This window comes from Engystomops pustulosus, chromosome 11 (assembly GCF_040894005.1).
Source record: "Engystomops pustulosus chromosome 11, aEngPut4.maternal, whole genome shotgun sequence".
NCBI classification, from domain to species: domain Eukaryota; kingdom Metazoa; phylum Chordata; class Amphibia; order Anura; family Leptodactylidae; genus Engystomops; species Engystomops pustulosus.
This window is the reverse complement of record NC_092421.1, coordinates 14,941,958-14,964,298: the sequence shown is the minus strand read 5'-3', so window position 1 is coordinate 14,964,298 and position 22,341 is coordinate 14,941,958. Positions and strand designations below refer to the sequence as shown.

The 22,341-nt window shown below is 42.9% G+C and overlaps 1 protein-coding gene across 8 annotated transcripts in view; it reads right to left on the bottom strand.

Moving 5' to 3' along the window:
- Positions 1-22,341, bottom strand: part of FAM13C (family with sequence similarity 13 member C) — a 190,421-nt gene that overhangs the window by 52,984 nt on the left and 115,096 nt on the right. For 6 of the 8 annotated variants that reach the window (XM_072131207.1, XM_072131200.1, XM_072131203.1 and 3 more), the window contains one exon: positions 4,818-5,019. In XM_072131207.1, coding sequence (XP_071987308.1) covers positions 4,818-5,019 — 202 coding nt within the window. The remainder of the gene's footprint in view (positions 1-4,817; positions 5,020-22,341) is intronic. The other 2 variants (XM_072131202.1, XM_072131205.1) reach the window with 1 other exon arrangement.

Below are 22,341 nucleotides of genomic sequence, written 5' to 3'. Positions count from 1 at the left end.
TTCCAGATCGGTGGCATCAACAAGATGGGTAAGTAAATGTGCCCTATTATGTCCATCTGGAACTAACCTCCTACCTGAGGGCTTATCCACATGGCCACCGGGGACGTACATGCGGCCACATGTACGTCCCCATAGACGGCAATAGCGGCATGGCGGGGATACGGTGCCGCACATGGCATGCTGTTTTCTATTGAGGGAGGAGGGGTCACCTCCTCCTCCTCTCCAGCACACTGCAGTCTCCCATGACCTACTGTCTGTTAGGGCAAAACATAGTTAGCTCTGCTCTCCTCCTCCTTGACCTCTCCTCTGTCACTGTTGACCATTATCTCTTAGTGCAGATGCTTTGTTCCTTTGGTGTCACCGATCTGGCCCTTGCATGGATCTCCCGAAACCTCTCCAATGGGACTTTTAGTCTGGGTCACTCACAGCACCTCTTCACCTGGCCCACTCTCTGTTGGCATCCTAAAAAGGTTCTGTCCTGGGAACCCTACTTTTCTCCATCTCTGGCCTAGGACAGCTCATTAAATCCCACAGCTTTTCATTCCACTCCCATGCAGATCTATATTTCTGATCACCGGACTTCCAGAGTATCCATCAGCCATATCCTCCACCTTCTCTCCCAGTTTTCTAAAACTTAACGTGGATAAAACTGAACTAATAATCTTTCAGCCACCCATCTCAACCCTCCATCCAGGCCTAAAAAAAAAATCACAATCCATGGATCTACACTCCTACCAATCTAAAATGTCTATTTTTATCTGGTGTCGGGTTCCAATTGCCTGCACTATACCGATTTAAAAATGCCTTTGTCAGCATTCTACATCATTTCAGTAGTTTATACAAGTTTAATTCACATTATTCCCTGCCAGCAGGATGTGTGTTCTTTGTATCTGCTCATGCATTCTTACTCTCCTCCACACCATCCACCTCCCTCCCCATTGCACAAGACAGGAAGTGAGGAGCAAGAGGGAGATGCAAAAGTGTGGAGGAGAGGAGACTGACACAGGCAACACAGTCTGCAGCTGCCCCTCCCCAGGGACTCACACATACTGCTGGCAGGGAGCCATGTAATGGGAATTAAACTATTAACTACTGAAATGAAACCTCAGCATAGCATAGGCTACTGGAAACAGTCTACAGCTAAAAAACGACATTCCTGGTGACAGGTCGCTGCAAGCCTCAAATCCAATCCCTTACTACAACCTGCGCCTCCATCTCAAGAACATCTATCCCATCCAATCCTTCCGCAAACCCAGAGTCTACAGTACTACTAGTCCATGCCCTCATCTACTGCCTGGAATACTTCAATATTCTTCCTTGTGGTCTTCCATCCAATCTATCCTTAAAGAGGTTTTCCCATGAAGCAAGTTAGGGCCCAATTTGCTGATCGGTAGGGGTCTCAGTGATGGAACCCCCACAGATCACGAGAATGTGGGTCCGATTAACCCCCATCGCACCCCTCGTCAGCTCCCCGAGACGGCTGCCCTATTTATCTCTATAGAGATGACAGACTGCAATCCCTCCTCACTTCTCTTCTTCCTCTCCATTAGTTACCCATTTTACAACAAATTATGTTTAAAATATTAACCATGACTTACAAAGTCAGAGGTTGTGAGGCCTGGTAACAGGAGGCTTCCAACACAATTATTTGTTCTCCAAAAACCAGGAGAGATCCTTAAAATCCAGTTGTCATAAAGACCCAAAATAATTTGTCTGGATCTAGAATTATAAAGTATACAGTTTCGACTTGCATACAAATTCAACTTAAGAACAAACCTGCAGAACCTATCCTGTATGTAACCTGGGGACTGCCTGCACACAGTCTACCAAGCAGTACAGAATGATACTAAGTATAACGGAGCAATAATAGAAGTAAACAAAACGCTGAATTCCAGGACTTGTTACAAAGTAGGAATAATGATGTACAGTCCAGTACGGTGCAGTCTGGATGCCAGGAATCAGACAGGATTGTAAGCCTTCTCCATAGATGATTATCAGCCTCATTGTAAACACCGGTTAATTTTTGGCGCATCAGTTTGGAGATTGACTCTGCTTTTATACAGTGAAATAGGACCCAGCTGTGATCGCTCTTGCAAATCCTATTTATAACCATCTGAATAGTACAGCTGCTGAAAGCAAAATGGCTCTTGTGTTGTTGATGAGCAAATTAAAAATCAGAAGAAGAAAGTAAAGTGATTTTGACATTCCGGGGGGGCTTCCTAATTCATCAAATATCAGGCTGTTTCCATTTATGTTAAAAAAAAAAAAAAAGGAAATATATATAAAAAAATGAAGTTGCCTCCATACTGCTTACACATAATAGGGCACATCCAAACCGCTGGCTGTACAGGTTATACAGGTGAGGCTATAGTCACGTTATCATTTATGTTGAGTGTATCCATAGACATATACGGACATACAGAGGCATCCTTTTTGCCTCCATCTGCCTATATACATCAGATCCTGCAGGAAACATAGGATGGAAAGACACATCAAGCTATTTCTTACATCCTACTTCCTCTTGCAGAGAAAAGCATATGGACAACGGTGGCCATAATAGCCTATGGGGGACGGATGCAACAATATTGCATCCACCCCCGACCTCAGTTGAGCGTACACTCAGGGAAGACCCCAGTGATGTAACTATCCATATAAAGACATTATTGTCACTGTGGAGAAACGCCCTGAAGATTGGCAGCAGCCAATCATTTGTTTCGGTTGATGTTCACCACTCCTCCCACTTTCAGGGGGGAAGAGGAGGAACAGGAGCACTGTGAGCACATACATGTCCTTGCCCTCCATGGTAAGGACACATCAGGAATCCCTCCGATATCTCCTTACAATGGAGAATTACAATGAGATGTTATGTAGTCTACATCATATGTTGCATGCATTCTGCCATTACGTTTATTATACCTTTGTGATGTCATTTTGTGCATAACATCTCATTTATGGTTAATACAGTTCTTTATTCTGACAAAAATCTCAAATCAATCCTTGGATGCATCTTCGAGAACAAAAGTTTTGGTCTCCCATTTACATGAGATGACGACAACCACCACCACCACAACATAATCAAGCAATACTCCAAAAGTCAAATCAAGGAAGACTACAACAAATTACTACCTAGAGTTCCTGATGTGTTGTGAACCTTCTCATTTAGCTATTTGCTATGCAGGGGTTTTCCTAAATAAATACTGTATTCTTTTAAGGCTGGAATGAAGGAGACCTGTATACAAGATGAAAGTATATACAGGAGAGCACGGAGTTATCTTTCTTTGCAAGTAGGAAAATAGCCGAATGTAGATAGAAGAAAACAAAGACAAAAGCGCTCACAGGGCGATAATGTAAAGTTGAGTTATAATTTTATATCCTTAGGTGCTCACCTAGTTTGATTGTGCTCAACTTAAAGGCACAACTCTAGTATTGGCCTGTAGGGTGATTATTTTGAGTGCAACCAAAATCTTTTGGTCTCCAGGCTTGGGGTGCTGGAGTGTCAACTGGCAAACAAACTGGGGGACAGGAGGCGCACACCAAACTCACTGGGGCAGATTTACTTACACGGTCCATTCGCGATCCAGCGGCGCGTTCTCTGCGGTGGATTCGGGTCCGGCCGGGATTCATTAAGGCAGTTCCTCTGACATCCACCAGGTGGCGCTGCTGCGCTGAAGAGCATCGGAACGCACTCAAGTTCACCGGCCTATTCCTAGTGAAGGTAAGTGTAAGCTCCGCGACACTTTTTTTTTTTAACTGCGGCGGTTTTTCCGAATCCGTCGGGTTTTCGTTCGGCCACGCCCCCCGATTTCCGTCGCGTGCGTGCCAGCGCCGATGCGCCACAATCCGATCGCGCGGGCAATACAGGGAAAATCTGCGCAAATCGGAAATATTCGGGTAACACGTTGGGAAAACGCGAATCGGGCCTTTAGTAAATGACCCCCACTGTTTCTCCATATAGTGTCAATAAAATGAATTTTTATTGGAGGACACAGGCATCCTACAAGACACAGAGACTGACAAATATCACTTGAGAAAGGGGAAGGCCCTTTATGTTATAGCACTTTTTAATTAATAAAAATAAAATTTTAATTGACACTATGGAGAAACAGTCAGTTTGGTGTGCGCCTCCTCTCCCACAGTTTCTTTGCAAGTTATGTGTCTGTGGGCTTTGGACTTCAAGAGGAGGGATCCATAGACTGGGAATCTTGGGTGAGCTGGCTGATGATCAATGGGCAATTGTGTTTTTTTTTTTTTTATATCCTCAGTTCCGCCTGCTCTATGACATGCAGCCTGCAAATAGAACACTTAGTACAATATATTCAGTTTCTCTTGTTCTATAACATGCTGCCTGCAGATAGAACAACAAGTACAATATATTCACCTTCTCCTGTTCTGTAACAGGCTGCCCACAGATACAACAATAAGTACAATATATTCAGTTCCTCCTGCTCTATGACATGCTGCCTACCGATAGAACACCAAGTACAATATCTTCAGCTTCCTTGCTCTATAACATGCTACCTGCAGATAGAACACCAAGTACAATATATTCAACATCTCCTGGTCTATAACATTCTGCCTGCAGATAGATTACCAAGTACAATTTCTGCAGGCAGCATGTTATAGAGCAGGAGTAGCTTAAGATATCGTATTTGGTGTTCTCCTGCTCTATAACATGCTGCCTGCAGATAGAACTCCAAGTACAATATTGTCAGCCCTTTCTGCTCTATAACATGCTATCTGTAGATCTGCTTCCATGTTCAATGTAAGAATACTATACATGTACACACAATTCATATCATCTATGACTTTTCTCTTACTTGGTTTCCTTCATGTATCTTTCCATTGTCAGACCGACTTCCTGATCTTGGCTGCTTTGATTGCAAAATCCCAATTCCATGTCTGCTGGAGCCATCATACATCTTCTTATCCATGTGGTGCTGAAGGTCCCTGGAACATGTTGCATTGTCTTCCAGTTCTGTAGCTCTGTGAGGGTAGTTTTCTTTGTTATTGTCATCTCTGCTAATAAGAACAATAGAAGAATTAATATCTAGCCATCAATCCACCAGAACCCACCAGATTAACCTTTTAATTAACATGTGGCACTATGAAAAAAAAAAAAGCTACAACTTTCTTATGGAAACTTATAGTGCAAAACCAGACAGTTTGAAGTAGTAGCCATGTTTCTGATACAAAAGTAACATTTTAACTTTATACAAGTAAAGAGAATGATCATTGCATAAAATAGGAGGCAATGCTATTGTCAGCTGCTGATGTGACCTTCATAATGTAGCACAGCCTGGACTCACATGACATAAAGGCTACAAATTACATTTTCCTATACAAATTGATAGCGAGAGCTCCAAGGCATAGAACCACTAAGCTTTCTGAACCTCATTACAGTTGTATTAACCAAGTAAGAAAGCCATTTATCACAGCCGTGTCCTTTTACCACTCACTACATAGGAAGATGAACAATCATTTCCCAGAAGTTGTTTGTTACTAGATAACCACAAGCAGATTCAACTCTGAAAAGCTCGTCATCAGATTATGACCAATATGACCAACCAGGTGACAGCTAATATACTTTAAAGGGGTTGTCCACTTTCAGCAAATAATTGATATCAGGGCGGGATGGTGGCTGAGTGGGTAGCACTTCTGCCTTGCAGCACTGGGGTCCTGGGTTCAAATCCCACCCAGGTCAACATCTGCCAAGAGTTTGTAAGTTCTCTGTGTTTGCGTGGGTTTCCTCCAGGTACTCCGGTTTCCTCCCACACTCCAAAACATACTGGTAGGTTGTTTAGATTGTGAGCCCCTTGGGGACAGGGAACAACTGGTCATGCTTTGTGCAGCGCTGCGTAATCTGTAGGCGCTATATAAAGAAAAAATTATTATATTGTTTGTGTAAGGAAAAGTTATAAAATTTTCAAACACACTTTCTGTATCAATTCCTCACATTTTCTAGATCTCTGCTTGCTGTCCTTCTATAGAAAGCTTTTATGTTTACTTCCAGTGGATAGAAATTTGTCCATGGTCTGTGATAGACACACAGGTGCACGGCTCATTATAACACACAGTTCCAATTACTCTGTGGTAATAACGAGCAGTGCATCTGTGTGACCATGGACAGGTCTTTATCCACTGGACGTAAACCTGGCAGCTTTCTATGGCAGGACAGCAAGCAGAGATCTAGAAAATCATGATGAACTGATACAGAAAGAATAGTGGAAAATTGTATAACTTCTCCTTACACAAACTATATCAGTTATTTGCTAAAAGTGGACAACCCCTTTAAGTATAGACCCCATAGGACAGTGGTGGCGAACCTATGGCACGGGTGCCAGAGGTGGCACTTTGAGCCCTTTATGTGGGCACCCAGGCCTTCACCCCAACACAGAGTTTGCTTGCTAGGACTCAAGGCTTTCTCTCCTGTGATCCAATACAGCCCAGGATGTGCCATGCTCAGCGCTATTTGGCTGCCAGGACTACAGGAGGAGCGGGAAGGGCTGGATAGAGATGGATTGGTATTGGTACAGTGTAAAAAAGTTGTATATTACTCATCATTTACACAACACTGTAGTACTACGGTTACTACGAGTTTGTGGAACAGGAAGGTAAGCAAGCTTTACATTGTGGAAGGCTTTTGAGGAAAGGCTGTCGTGTGTCCTTGAGGGGTAACTCAATTTCTGTCCATTAAATGGCTTTTACAGAGGTTTTGGGTGGAGACTACTTGCTATAATGTTTCCATTCATGACACAGAATTTCCATGATTTGACATTCTGCATCAATTCGGACAGCTGATGATTGGATTTGGGGTACATACCATGCCAGAAACGCGTTGGAGTTTTAATGTATGTAGCCCTTTCCCAATGAGTCAGCTCCCACACTCCCTCTAGTGGAGGCAGCAGACACCATTCTATGACTGCATAGTGGGTTTGATGGGAAACAAATCTAAAACCACTGAAGAAATTTTTTTTGACCAATGAAAATCATTTTAAGAGTCTTCTCAGAATAAACGTAGGAATATACTGTAATTACCCGTCACTTTCCTAATAGTGGAAGGAAAATAAATATATACTTCTACTAACTGATCATTTTCACCCACACACTTCATTTTCCCTGCCTTAGTTTAACTAAAGGACACACCGTGTATGATGTAGCCTAAATCCTTTCTAATATTACCAAGGCCGCCGTACCTGAGAGATAAAGCTCTGCGGTTTTATAATGATTAGAGCTCAGACTAATAGATCCAGTAATGCTTCAAAGCGAGATGAAATTAGATGCAGATGTCATAAAACCACTTAAGGATTTAATTGCAACCTATTTTTGCTAAACTTTATTTTATTCAGAGATCCAGGGAAAGCAGCGTTTTGAATTATCTAGAATATATAACGTGCTGAGCTACCTGCATCTGCCACTAGTGGGAGCTCACATATAAGAAGTCACAAAATTTAGAGCTCAGTATCAGAAAAGCTGAAGACTACTATAAAGATAATAAAAGGTCAGAAAGTACCTGGCAGGACCCTTCACCTGTGCAGGAATACCTCTGTACAAGATCATCTCATCCTCCGTGTGGAGAAGATCTGTCACCCATTATGCTAATAAGACGGCAAGTGCCACAAGGGCAATTCTACTACAGACATAGGGGCACATTTACTTACCTGGTGCCGTCGCGATCCCCGATCCGGACTGATAGACGAGGATGAAGTCCGGCGCGATTCACTAAGATCGTGCGCCCGATATCCTGCATCTGTCGCTTCCCCGCTCAGGTCCGCCGGAGTTCACTTTCTTCCAGGTGTATGTGAGTGCATGTCTTGCGACACAATTTGAATATTAAACCGCGCTCGAATCAGTCATATTGTCCGACGGCTAACCCTCCCCGGTTTGAGTCACCTGAAAGTCGGAGCGATTGCGCCAAAATCCGATCGCATGCAAGAAAAACCCCTGTTAAATGCGGCGCAAATCGAAAATGGTCGGGAAACCCACCAGAAATGCGGTCTGCGGGCGGAACCCTTATTAAATATGCCCCATTATGGAACATTTCCATGCCTGACCATATTTACAGTAATGGCCTTTGTGACAGCCTCACAGATCCAAAGACCAACGCGTTATTAGGTCGGGTTACGTTATATGAGCAGGACACTCGCTGGGAATAAGCCCAGCCTGGTGGCACTTATCAACTAATCAGTATAATGGAATAAATCAGCAAGAATGATGATATACAGGCAGTCCCCGGGTTACGTACAAGATGGGTTCTGTAGGTTTGTTCTTAAGTTGAATCTGTATGCAAGTCGGAACTGTAAATTTTATAATTGTAACCCCAAACAAAATTTTTTCCCGTCTCTGTGACAATTGGATTTTAAAAATGTTGGGTTGTCATCAGAACCAGGATTAACAATAAAGCTTAACTACAGACACATTTAAAAACGGTTATAGCTGTTCTTTGTGGCCTGGGACTAAAGTACAGTAAATTACCAACTTCCAGAGGTCTGTTTTTAACTAGGGGTCGTCTGCAAGTCGGGTGTTCTTAAGTAGGGGACCGCCTGTATACAGTTACACACCGCATTTAAGGAGTACAAAGTTTGGGGTTTTTCAGGTTTTGTACTTCTCCACAGGATAAGGCATTAGTAATAGACATATCTCCCCCTTTCCTCAATCATTAGGGTTACATAATAATTGCTTTGTAATTGTATTGTTTTTTTTAACAAGAGAACTGAAGGCAGGTACTGTATATTCTATATGTTATACTTCTGCTTGTTTCCTATGTATATGTGTTGTTTTTGAGGAAATGAACATTCGATACATCAAATAGAACTGAAACATTAAAATCTGATTACGTTGAATCTAAATAGTCTCGTGTGTGTAGGAAGAAGAGGCAGGTTAGTCCTGACATTGAGATGTCCGTCTACCTGCACAACTAGTATGGCTGGATGTAGCAAGTCCCTAATAATTTTATGTTACTAATGTAACGGTGGCTCCAAAGGGTCAAACGTGTAGCTTCTCCACTAATTAGACCTCTAGAGCCAATAACCTGTCAGTCCTTGAGATTAATATAGTGATGACTTCTCTTTTATTACCTTTGGGTCACAAGCAGAGACAGACAGTTCTACTAAATGAGGGCATCAGTGATAGAGCCCTGCATACAAGAGCCTGGATGTGGACCCATGAGAATATAGCTAATAAGGGAAGGGGGTGTCCGTGCTTTGCTCCTGTCAAGCTGGTGGGTAAAGGTTCAGTTCAGACTAAAGTCAACATTTCCATTTATCTCCACTATAAAACTGCTATAATAAACTGAAATAGACCAAATATGACTGAAGACATGTCATTTACTCTGCGTATTTAACATTTATTATGACAAATCATCGATCTACAGTGAAGGAAATATTTGATCCCTGGCTGACAAAGACATGAACAGTCTATAATTTTAACTCCTTATCGTACCTGTTCGCCATGTAGGATGTATGAAGATGGCTCACGGGGCGAGCCCTCATCATACAGACATGGGGTTTGCTGCATATTGCAGCAAACACCCACCGCTAGCACCGATCGTGGGCGTTAGCCCTTTGATTGCCACCGGACGCAACTCTTTGTTTTGATAGTGGCTCCCTCTGATGTCATCGGGGAGCGGCGATCAGTTGCCATAACAGCCTCGAATCTCATTTTTGCCCATCTTTTACAATGTACGATTTGCACATTGTAATAAATTATAAGGGAAATCTGTGAACATATTTTTCTGAAGGAAAAAAAAACAACTTTTTGTCCATTTTGAAATCAGCCTGCATATGCATCAGGGGCAGAAAAGAAAACCTGACATATCGGACAGCTCCCAGAGCACTTGCAGACTCCATAAAAATAAGATTATAATCAAAATGTTATGGAATAAAGCTGCGATAAAGGAAGGTTTCTGCCCCTACACAGCGCTCTTATTTGTTTACCAGTCATTTTGCACTAAACTCCCCTTAAATTTTGGATAAGAAATAAGAAAAAAAAATTTGATGTACAGAATTGTTCAACATTATAATAATATTATTTTTCTTTATTTATATAGCGTCATCAAATTCTGTAGCACTTCACAAATCAGAGGGGACATATACAAATATATAACATTACAGAGTACAAACAGTCATATGGAACAATAGGAGTGAGTGCCCTGATCACAAGAGCTTACAGTCTATGAGGATGAGGGGTGACACAAGAGCTTACAGTCTATGAGGATGAGGGGTGACACAAGAGCTTACAGTCTATGAGGATGAGGGGTGACACAAGAGCTTACAGTCTATGAGGATGAGGGGGTGACACAAGAGCTTACAGTCTATGAGGATGAGGGGGTGACACAAGAGCTTACAGTCTATGAGGATGAGGGGTGACACAAGAGCTTACAGTCTATGAGGATGAGGGGGAGACACAAGAGCTTACAGTCTATGAGGATGAGGGGTGACACAAGAGCTTACAGTCTATGAGGATGAGGGGTGACACAAGAGCTTACAGTCTATGAGGATGAGGGGGTGACACAAGAGCTTACAGTCTATGAGGATGAGGGGGTGACACAAGAGCTTACAGTCTATGAGGATGAGGGGGGACACAAGAGCTTACAGTCTATGAGGATGAGGGGGGACACAAGAGCTTATAGTCTATGAGGATGAGGGGGTGACACAAGAGCTTACAGTCTATGAGGATGAGGGGGGACACAAGAGCTTACAGTCTATGAGGATGAGGGGTGACACAAGAGCTTACAGTCTATGAGGATGAGGGGGGACACAAGAGCTTACAGTCTATGAGGATGAGGGGTGACACAAGAGCTTACAGTCTATGAGGATGAGGGGGGACACAAGAGCTTACAGTCTATGAGGATGAGGGGTGACACAAGAGCTTACAGTCTATGAGGATGAGGGGTGACACAAGAGCTTACAGACTATGAGGATGAGGGGGTGACACAAGAGCTTACAGTCTATGAGGATGAGGGGGTGACACAAGAGCTTACAGTCTATGAGGATGAGGGGGTGACACAAGAGCTTACAGTCTATGAGGATGAGGGGGTGATACAAGAGCTTGTAGAATGGTCCAGCCATTCTTTATAAGGGAACAATATAAAATAATTTAATAAATAATAAATTCAGCTGCTTGAACCAGCCATCAGCCGCCATTTAATTTACAGGGTCCAAGGTGTAAAAAACTGCAGAGAAGCCTGGAGCTTGGTATATATCTGCTGTTTTCCCAAAAAATAGACGGGAGATAGGATGGATTAGTAAAGGGAGAATTTACATTTCATGCAGTTAGCGAGTGTGATAGGCTTGCCTAAAGAGATGGGTTTTAAGAGCACGTTCGAAGCTTTGGAGGGTGGCTATTAGTCAGAGTTCGGGGAAGGGCATTTCAGAGAATTGGAGCAACTCAGGAGAAGTCCTGGAGACATGCATGAGAGGTTCGAATTAAGGTAGAGGTTAATCTTATGTCACTGGTAGATCGAAGAGCACAGGAAGGGTGATAGACTGAGATGAGAGAAGAAAGATAGGGAGATGCAGCATTATTCAGAGCTTTGTGGATGAGGGTTATTATTATAAAGTGAATACAGACGGGACAGACAGCCAGTACAGTGATTGGCACAAACTGGAGGCATCCGTGTAGCGTTTGGTCTGAAAAACAAGCCTGGCTGCTGCATTAAGAATAGATTATAGAGGAGAGAGTTTTGCGAGTGGAAGAGCGATTAGTAGGGAGTTAGAGTAGTCTAGTAGAAAGTGAATAAGTGCAACAATTTTCAATTGTCAGAAACGGTCGGATTCTGGAAATGTTTCTGAGATGTATCCGGCAAGGCATTGAATATATGGTGAAAAGGAGAGGTCAGAGTCCAGCACAACCCCAAGACAGCGGCCTGCTGCCTCAATGCTATAGTGATCCCACAGATCGAGGTGGAGAGGTCAGGGTTAGGTAAGTTAGTAGATGGTGGAAAGACAAGAAGTTCAGTCTTAGAAAGATTAAGTTTCAAGAAGAGAGAGGACATGATGTTAGAGACAGCAGAGAGACAGTCACTAGTGTTCTGGAGTAAGGCAGGGGTGATGTTACGTGCAGAAGTATACAGCTGGGTGTCATCAGCATAGAGATGATACTGGAAACCAAATCTGCTGATGGTTTGTCCAATGGGGGCAGTATAGAGGGAGAAGAGAAGAGGGCCTAGGACTGATCCCTGAGGAACCCCGACACTGAGAGGAAGAGGAGAAGAGAAAGATCCAGGAAGGAGACACTGAAAGTGCGGTCAGAGAGATAGGAAGAAAACCAAGAGGGTGCAGGGTCCTTCAGGCCAATAGAGCGAATTATCCTGAGGAGGAGCTGGTGGTCCACAGTATCGAACGCTGCCGATAGATCCAGGAGAATGAGGAGAGAATAGTCACCTTTGGATTTCGCAGTGAGGAGATCATTGGAGACTTTAGAAAGGGCAGTTTCAGTGGAATAGATAGAGCGGAAACCAGATTGTAGGGGGTCAACGAGGGAGTTAGCTGAAAGATAGCGGGTTAGTCGAGAATAGGCGTTCCAGAAGTGTGGAGACGAAAGGGAGGTTAGAAACTGGTCTGTAGTTAGTAACATTGGGTAGGTCCAGTGAAGGTTTCAACAACCTTATGCTTGAAAGAAGAGGGGACAACACCAGGAGAGAGGTTGAGATTTTAGTGAGGTGAGAAGTGACTGCTGGGGAGACTGTACGAGATGTGAGGGGATGGGGTCACTGACGCAGGTAGTGGGGCGAGCAAAGGAAAGGAGCCGGGACACCTCTTCCTCTGTGACCGGCTCAAAGGAAGAGAGTGAACAAGGTGAGGCACCGGAGGGAAGAGGATTAGTGGGGTGAGAAGTGACTGCTGAGGAGACTGTACGAGATGTGAGGGGATGGGGTCACTGATGCAGGTAGTGGGGCGAGCAGAGGAAAGGAGCCGGGACACTTCTTCCTCTGTGACTGGCTCAAAGGAAGAGAGTGAACAAGGTAAGGTACCGGAGGGAAAGGGATTAGTGGGGTGAGAGGATTGAGCAATTATTTCAGGGTGAATACAATCAATTTTATCCTTAAAGTGGGTGGCCAAATCTGCAGCCCCAAAGTCTGTGACCGGTGGCCGCACCTTTGGTGTTAGTAAGGAGTGAAGCGTATCAAAGTAAAATAGACCTGTTTAGCGAGGTGAAGGGCAGAGTTTTAGGTTTTGTAGCATAAATTTGAAGTGTAAATATTAGAAAAACTTAATGCATAAATATAGGTGCAGATGTATCTTAGGTCTTGTAATTTGCATCTGGTTTTTTTTGCTCTGATTTATCCCTCGAGCGGATTTTCTTTTTTTTGCTAATTTTTTGGTGATCAGTGATAAATCATGTGCAGATGCAGTTCAAAGATTTATTTGGCTCAAAGCTTCAGTGTTGTCACGAAAAAGTGCGCAAATAAAAAAAAAAAAAAAAAAAAAAAAAACAACACACAACAGTAAATAAAACAGTTTTTACTTTCACTTCCTCAATAATTTTGGCCAAAATTCTGTTTGCATGGGTCACATTCCCAAGTACTAAGGTGTATATGACAGAGGGTAGGACAAGTGAAAGTTGTCTGATCAGTGGCATGCACTGCTCATGGGAAAAGGGGAACCATCTTAGTCATCTGAAAGGAACAGCATATACATGAAGAGACATGTCTAATGTAAGAGATTCACTGAAAAGCGGCCATCTTTAACTACTAAATCCTACTTAACGGATTAATAAAAGGGTGAATAATGACTATTATTGTGTAGCTGTACCTTTTTTCATACATAATTGGCCCTCACTGTACAGAGCCCAACTCTAGAGAAATCTGATAAAATTTGATGCAGTTTCCTACAAGCATTATAATGCCTTGCATCTCGCTGTGTTCAGTCTCCTCCCACCGAGCAGCTGCTTTAATTCCTTATATAAAGAAAGGAGAATGGGATAAATAATAGACCAAAAAACTAAGGTGTAACCAGGAACTTCCTAGTAGAAGAGAGCAGCCCACAACACTAGCTATAGCTGAACAATTCTCACTACTGCACATCTGACCTGCAACAGTCTCACTGACGTATCATGCAAACACCCAGTATGAAGTAACTATATGTACGAGTTCGGAATTAATCATTTTTACCCTCAATAATATAGCAATCCTGGGGCATTTTGCCAAATCTCTTATTCATGTTACACATTTATGAAACTGACAACTTGATGTTACTTAGCAATGCTTATGCTCTGCACAAACTGACACCCACAGCACCGGTGGACACTGAGGCGGCGTTCCGACACAGTATTTTTGTTTAATTTTATAGTTTTTAATAAAATAGAGAAAACAAATAAAACTAAAACAAATGAATAAAATGTTCTATAGTGGTTGACGGACATTGATCAGTGATAGCAGCACAATCATTTACAGGCGTTGCCCACTAATAATCTAAACATCACAGCAAACTGCTACAAATGATCTTCCACTCTAAAGGGTCCCAAATTTCTGCAACATTGAAACTAAAGAACACATTGGTCATCATCATCTACCCTCTAACACAATACTGTGAAAGTCTCTGTGCAGTCATTTTTCCTTCATAACAATTTAATTACAGGCAGTCCCCTACTTAAGCACATCTGACTTACAGATGACCCCTAGTTACAGACGGACCTGTCTGCCCACTGTGACCTCTGGTGAAGCTCTCTGGATGTTACTATAGACCCAGACTGCAATGTTCAGCTGTAAGGTGTCTGTAATTAAGTTTGATTGATAATCCTTGTTCCCATGAGAACAAAGAATTTTGAAAATCCCATTTTCACTGGAACAAAAACAATAACAATTATAAAATATACCTGTTTTGACTAACATACAAATTCAACTTAAAGGGAACCTACCACCCCGATTCTACCTATAAAGGTAGAAGGGGTGGTAGGTGGATGAATGGGACTTGAGGATAGCCCTTTTTTGGGCTAATCCTCATGTCCCGGGTGTCTTTTACAAAACTTTATTGGAGGCATGCGCAGAACGCAAGCCTTCCACTGCGCGGCCGCGGCTGGAGCTACTGCGAATAAATGGTAGGCGGAGTAACGTGGCTATTGGGGCGTGGAGTTGCCGCAACTAGTAGCCTCATGTCCGGCTACTCCACACCCCAGTAGCCGCATAAAAAAAATTTACATATGCCTCCAATAAAGTTTTGTAAAGGACACCCGGGACGTGAGGATTAGCCCCCCCCCCCCCCCAAAAAAAAAAAAAATATACAAAAAGTCCTGACTAAATTTTATTTAACATTGTTGGGCATTTTTCAAACTTTTACAAGGGGAAAAGAGGTGTGGTCTTGGAAAAGGGGAAAAAAAGTTTTGTACCGTGTTTCCATTTTGTTTGCATTTCTTCTCTGGTGTATAAGATCTTTGTCACTTCAGAAAGACTGTCATTCCATACCTGATGAAGGGATCATAGCTGTCCCGAAAGCTTGCTTGTAACATCTTATATTTCAGTTAGCCATTAAAAAGTATCTCAATCTCAAGAAGGTGACTTTGACTTATCAAAAGCAACTTGGAAATGGGGGCATGGCTTCACAGGAAAGCACAGCACGGCTTTAATGCCCCACTTTGTTTACATGGGGCATGCACCGGAGATATGGCAGTGCAGGATGCCGGGAGGGACCGCAGAAGTAAATTTTTTAACTAGCCCCCTCCCAGCCACCAATGGGGTTTTTTATGCTCTTGGACAACCTCTTTAAACTAGACCAACTAAAAGAAGGTAGGCATGTGGAGACTAATATCCATTGACGCGCCACTAGAGGATTCTGGGAAAATATGCTAAAAGGAAAACCACACCTCTTTTAGCTACCTTGTAAGGCAGTTGGAGAAATATGGCCGGGGGGGGGGGCCTTATACTACTAAAATTCCCCACTTCCCCCCAGCCTCATTAGCCTAATGGAGCTAGCTAGTGTTACCAAACAAGGCAGGTGGCTGGGCTTCAAAGGATCTCTGTAGCCACATTGTCTCCAACGGCTTGAGACGATTTTCCCTCCATTTTCAAACGGGAAACAAAGAGTCAAACACTCAACCCAATACGTTGATAATGGACAGTTATGGCGTTATTACCAAGGGGAACCACATTTTTGAAGTTATCTTCAGCGAATCACAGTGGACCAATTTCCAAGGCTCTAGCATCCTTGGGTCCAGAGATATTTATATATTATATACATAGAACCTTAGCAAATGGGTCAGGTTTGGCATCACTGCGATCCAGGGATTCCCCCAGATCCAATGATACCAGAACCCTGACCTATGACTCCCCCTTGAGAAGCTACGATTTCTCCAAGGTTCTAGTTGTCATACCAGGCAGGAGGGAACCATGACCCCTCCTGGGGGTGGGCAGAGGAGTGTCTGTACTTATGCTCACACATAAGGTAACTTACTGAACTGCTGATACTTGTAGTGCTACTTTTGTACTCTGTTTAACTGTATATATCTCTATTGTATATATTGTTTTGTCTAGAGTGCCCTTAAGGCAATTAAATATAAAATTTAACCTGTGCTGCCCTTGTATCTCGATTCACAAACCCAAACGTCCATGTCTCGCCTATATACATGCCACCGGGTTGGTTCCTCACTCTATATAATCCCGTTACGGACCGGGTTTATATTAAAGGAGAACTGGTGGCAGCTTAAATTTGGTTGATACGGTTCTGTTTCACTAATGCTAGTGAAAGGGGTCTTATAGCCACTTAGGCCATTGTGATTGTTTGTTGTGCCATATCCGGAAGTTGTGTTGGCAACTTTAAATCACTTCCTGCGCCTCTCAGAACCTGTGTGTTCTGAGTGTCTGTAAAAGGATAATTAAGTGACCTTGTGTACCTTTCAGGGGTCCGAAACGTCACAGTTTCCTTCACAAGCAGCTCCCTTGACTTCAAGCATAACCTTCAGGAGACCTTATGACATGATGCAGGATTAAGCCCAACGCCTACAAGGTGGCCTTAATTGGCAGTCTCCGTAAGGGTGATGCCACACACCCCGTTTTTGGACCGTTTTAAAGCATGCGTTTTAAGTCCGTTTAAGATAAACAGGTTCAAAGCAGCCAAACGCATGGTAAATGGTAAAAATGTGTGCGTTTTTTAAATGAACTAAAAAAAGCGCGCTTTAAAACGGGACTTGTGGCATCACCCCAACGATAACTCTTACTTCCCGACCATAGTCAAAAGCCTCTCACTCAGCCAAACCAGTGCTCTACGCTGTACTGAGGAGACCCAACCAGGTCGAAACAGCGCTGTCTATAATTGGGAATCTGTTCCCTGTGGAATAGATTTACTGGTTTGGTTTTAATCCCGCATCATGTCATTAGGCCTCCTGAAGGTCATGGTTGATGTTAAGAGAGCTGCCTTACAAGGTAGCTAAAAGAGGCGGGGTTTTCCTTATACCATGCTGGAAAACCTATTTTAATATAATAATACCTAAAATAGGGGGCATAGTACAGAGTGATTTTGGGCCCCGCAGTGTCAGTTTTGGCCTCTGGGTGTACCTAGTGCAGTCGTATATAATGTCACGTTGTAAAAACTTTGGTCTGTAAAAAAGTTTTATCTACTGATAATATTTAAGTTGAAGCTTTTATGTCAGCAACACTCCACACAGCTCAAGATCATGAGCACATGACGGCGCTGCAGTTTTGCTGGGAAGCAGGGATTCCTTGCATCATACACAGAGTACAGCCCTTGGCACTGTGGTTCGGGCAAGATTCGAGATTCACAGGCCAACCATGGCCAATGAATTCAGGAAATATCAAACTGTAAAGAAATAGCTGAGTGGGGGGAAGGGGTGGAGGCCTGCATGACATGACTTATGGAGAGGGAACCAAGGAGGGGGCCAACGGCTGTGAGGTGAAGGTTCAATTCTACACCTTGTTTGGAACATTTGGCGCAACATAACCAAGAAAGCCTCCTTCCTGCCCTTCTGTTGGGAGTACAGTCTATTTAGATATCATAGTCAGGGGTTGGCAGGTTAGGGGTCCTTGTAGTTGGTTAAAATTGGTGGGAGAGTGATTCATCATGGGATGCTCCCTCCCATAAGTGGGAATTTGTTGTTGGTTTGGCTTGCTGGGTGAGGTCTCAAAGATTTGAATAAGAAGAGTCATCCGCAAAATTGTATGGTGACCCTGAACTGGTGTTGGATGGTTTGCTAGAAGGTGACTAGGTGGGTACAAAGGTGCTACATTTGGTAGCTCCAGGGTCTCATCTGTGCTTCAGTTTGTTTAGGAGTGAATATAAAAGAGATGTTAATATTCCTAAGGTGACGTCGATATGGCATTAGTGTCCTGTTTCAGTGCCCATATTTAGAAGGAAGCGGATGGAGATATGGGAAGGCGATGGAAACGGTTATGGGGGAAAAAAAAAAAAAGTATCAGAAAGGACAGAATTATAGGCTCAAAGTTATGCATTTCAGGCTCATTAATTTACAAATAAAATAAACATACCAAAATGTTAGTACATATGAAACTTAATTTGAATTGTTCTTTTCCAACAATAGAAATTCCAATTTTTTCAAGAAAGGCAATGAAATCCTTCTCCTTGGAATGTAATATCAAGAGCGAGCAGGAAATTCTGTCTAGCCGAAGAAAGCAGCATACAGGAGTATAAGGTTACTTCTATCAATACTCCCTGCAATGCGAGCTGTATATGGATTTTTATTCTTCCTTGTTCTGGTCTCAGATTGTAAACAATACAAGAACAATTCCCCAAAGCCGAAACACAAGAACAAAAGCTGTATGTAATTATATGGTAATGATATGAATATGAAGTTTTACACTTCATTGTAGAAAGATCAGCAAAACAAGATTTGGTTTGATATATAATTGGGAAAGGGTTATCAAATCTGCCCAGTGTAACCAATCAGATTCCAGCTATTTTCTGGAATACAAAATTTGCTGGGGATTAAGCTGCATTCATATCTAATTTTTGTCCTCCGTTTTAAGGCTCCGTCGGGAGGGTTCCCAATGTATCCTTACAATGGGATGGAAGCAGCATGCCCCACTTTATGCTCGTACAGTTGAAGATGTCTTTCTGTTCAGCTCCTCCAAAAGTGGGAGCAAGAATGGGCAGCAGCCAGTCATTTTCTGCTGACAATATTATGGGTGTCTCCCAAGTGGGATGACTGTCCATAAATGGACAATCACATCACTGGGGAAACAACTACGGTTAACCGTTAAGCAGACGGTGGGGACGGATGCCATATGTTGCATCCGTCCATCATGGCTTCCAATGGCCTCCGCTGAGCATTAAACATCAAAAATGCCTCTGAAAGCTGGATGAATAAGAACAAACTGCTGTGCTTTTTCAACCCATGTTTTCTGTTGGATGCTTACTGGATGTTTACTGTGCAGACGGAGGCAAAAAGAATACCTCCCCCTGTCAATATACGTCTATAGACAAATACGCTTGCAGATTTCCAGGCAATATATGCTGAACATGTGCCAAAAATAAGATCATAACATAGCCTTGCTCGGATGTTACCTTTTGGGTTTCAGTAGCTCACCTTCAATATACAAGGACCAAGCTATCCTACTCTTCTGGGCTTTTATTGTGTTTCAAAGCTAAATTCAGTCGCTGCATGTGCAAGTGGTCTCAACATGTTGGTTGTAAGCAAGATTCCATTGTTATATTTATTACCGTATTTTTCGGACTATAAGGCGCACAAAAAATCCTTTGATTTTCTCAGAAATCAAAGGTGCGCCTTATAGTCCAGTGTGCCTTATATATGAACCGTACTTACAGACAACAGCTGCCTTGAACTGTGCACAGGTCTGCCACCTGCTGGTCATTCATCCTTATAGTCCGGTGCGCCTTATAATCCGGTGTGCCTTATATATGAACCATTTAGTGATGGTGCGCCTTATCATAGTATATAAGGCTGGAAAAGACACAAATCCATCACGTCCAAACTTTAAGAATTAAATGTTTTTTGGCTTTTTTTGCATAACCCGTGATATTTTTTCTCTCCAGAAAGGCATCCAGGCCTCTCTTGAACATGTACATAGAGTCCGCCATAACAACCTCCTGCGGCAGAGAGTTCCATAGTCTCACTGCTCGTACAGTAAAGAACCTTTGTCTATGGTGATGGTAGAATCACCTCTCCTCTAGGCGTAGAGGATGCCCCCTTGTCCTGGTCACAGGCCGAGGTATAAAAAGATCTTTGGAGAGATCCTTGTACTGTCCGTTCAGGTATTTGTACATTGTTATGAGGTCTCCCCTCAGTCGTCTTTTTTCTAAACTGAATAATCCCAAATTTTGTAATCTGTCAGTGTATTCTAGTTCCCCCATTCCCCTAATAATCCTGGTTGCTCTCCTCTGCACCCGTTCCAGCTCTACTATATCCTTTTTATACACTGGTGCCCAAAACTGTACACAACATTCCATGTGTGGTCTGACCAGGGATTTGTATAAGGGCAGAACTATGTCTTTATCATGAGAATCTATTCCTCTCTTGATACATCCCATTATTTTATTTGCTTTAGCAGCAGACACCTGGCTCTGGTCTCTAATATAATCCGGTGCGCTTTATGGTCCGAAAAATACGGTACACGTCACTAGTCTATAACTAGGGTTAGATGTAACAAGATATAACATTGATCACAGGGCCACAGACATAGCTGTAATACATGACAAATTCTTCCCCATTCATTTCTAGTAAAAAAAAAAAAACTTCTAAATTTATAGTAAAGAAAGCCCTGAAGTTCCCATGATGCAACATTCTGGAATGCTATTTATGTCAGACTTCAAAAAGGTGGAATAAACCCGTCCGTGCCCTATTAATGCTATTTATAAGCCCGTGAACACCACTTAATGCCTGCTTATTGCCACTATTATTACATTAGGCAGAAAAATGCTGCTGTCATACACCACCATAAGGGATGATCCGTCCGACTTCAAAGCAAAGAGCCGAGCCACAGATCTTACGTTTCACTATTAAAATAGTTAATAAAAAGAAAAGGCATTTAACTTGGTGACACATCCATACACGAAAAAGCATTTTTATGGTTTCCTTCCTATGCAAACCATTTCTTACTATTGTTTTCTCATCACTTAGCATGTGGTTACGATTATAATCACAATAAGACTAATAGTGTAGTAATTCAGTAGCTGTATTTTGTATCCCCAGTGATTTACCCTAGGGCACCCTCTTTTTGGAGCTTCTTCAGGGCACCACTATTCAGATTTGGGACCATGCAGGGGACAGAGCTCCATGAATCTTATTGATATAGGATGTGCTCATGACTACAGTTCAGAGCTGCTGATTTGCAGGGAAGCAGGGACTCTTATAGAACACTGTGAGAGTAACTAACAAAAATTGCAACACAATTGCACAAATTAGTACTCAGAAAGAACAGAGTTTACTGAGAAATCAACATGTTCCACGTAAAATTGGCATGACCTAAATTGCACTGCCTTGCAACAAAAGCTAAAAAATGTGTTTTCTAGCATGAAACCGAGCCAATTAGAGGTGTAAAGTTCTATCTAGAATCTATCGAGTCTACTGCTAGTTACTGCCTAGCTTTTACACCTCTGCAAATGGCGTCTTGAGCTAGCCACAAAAACGGCAGCTAACTCACAGCTGCCATGGACGTGCTTTATGCATGAGCCGGAACGGACAGCACTGCAAAAAGATCGAGCAGGTCCAATTGCTGCCAGGACCGCAGGAATTTCCATGGAAGCGCATATACGATCGGGCCAATGTGACCGATTGCATTTATAAATGCAACTCATGCGACGCGTGTGATCGCAGCCTCATAGTGTCACAGGCACTGGTACACGGGGACAATTCTCAGCCTAAGCGAGTTGCACTTCAAAATGCAATACAAACTTTATGTGTGATCGCAGCCTGACGGCGCGTTCCCACGTTGCGTTTCGGTTGCGTTTTCATTGCGTTTAAAACGCATATACAACAGCTGATGAGAGGTAATTTGCCTAATTACATTACCGTTTACGTTTGTTAACGCAATGTTAACGCAATGTTAACGCATATGTTAACATCGCGTTTACTATGCTTTTTGTAAACGGAAATGTTAACAGTGATGTAATTAGGCAAATCACCTCTCCTCAGCTGTTGTATATGCGTTTTAAACGCAATGAAAACGCAGGTCAAAACGCAACGTGTGAACGCGCCCTCAAGGTATATTCATAGAGCCGTATGCCCACCCGGCCGCAGCCTAGCCGGCATACCGCTGTGGGCTGGAGAGGAGGAGGTGAAACCTCCCCCACCATAGAAAACAGCACAGACATGGCCGCACACGCGGCGGGGAATGGTGCCACACTTGTGTGCACCGCCGCCTCGCCGCCATTGCCATCTATAGGGACGTATATGCGACCGAAAATACATCCCCCAGAC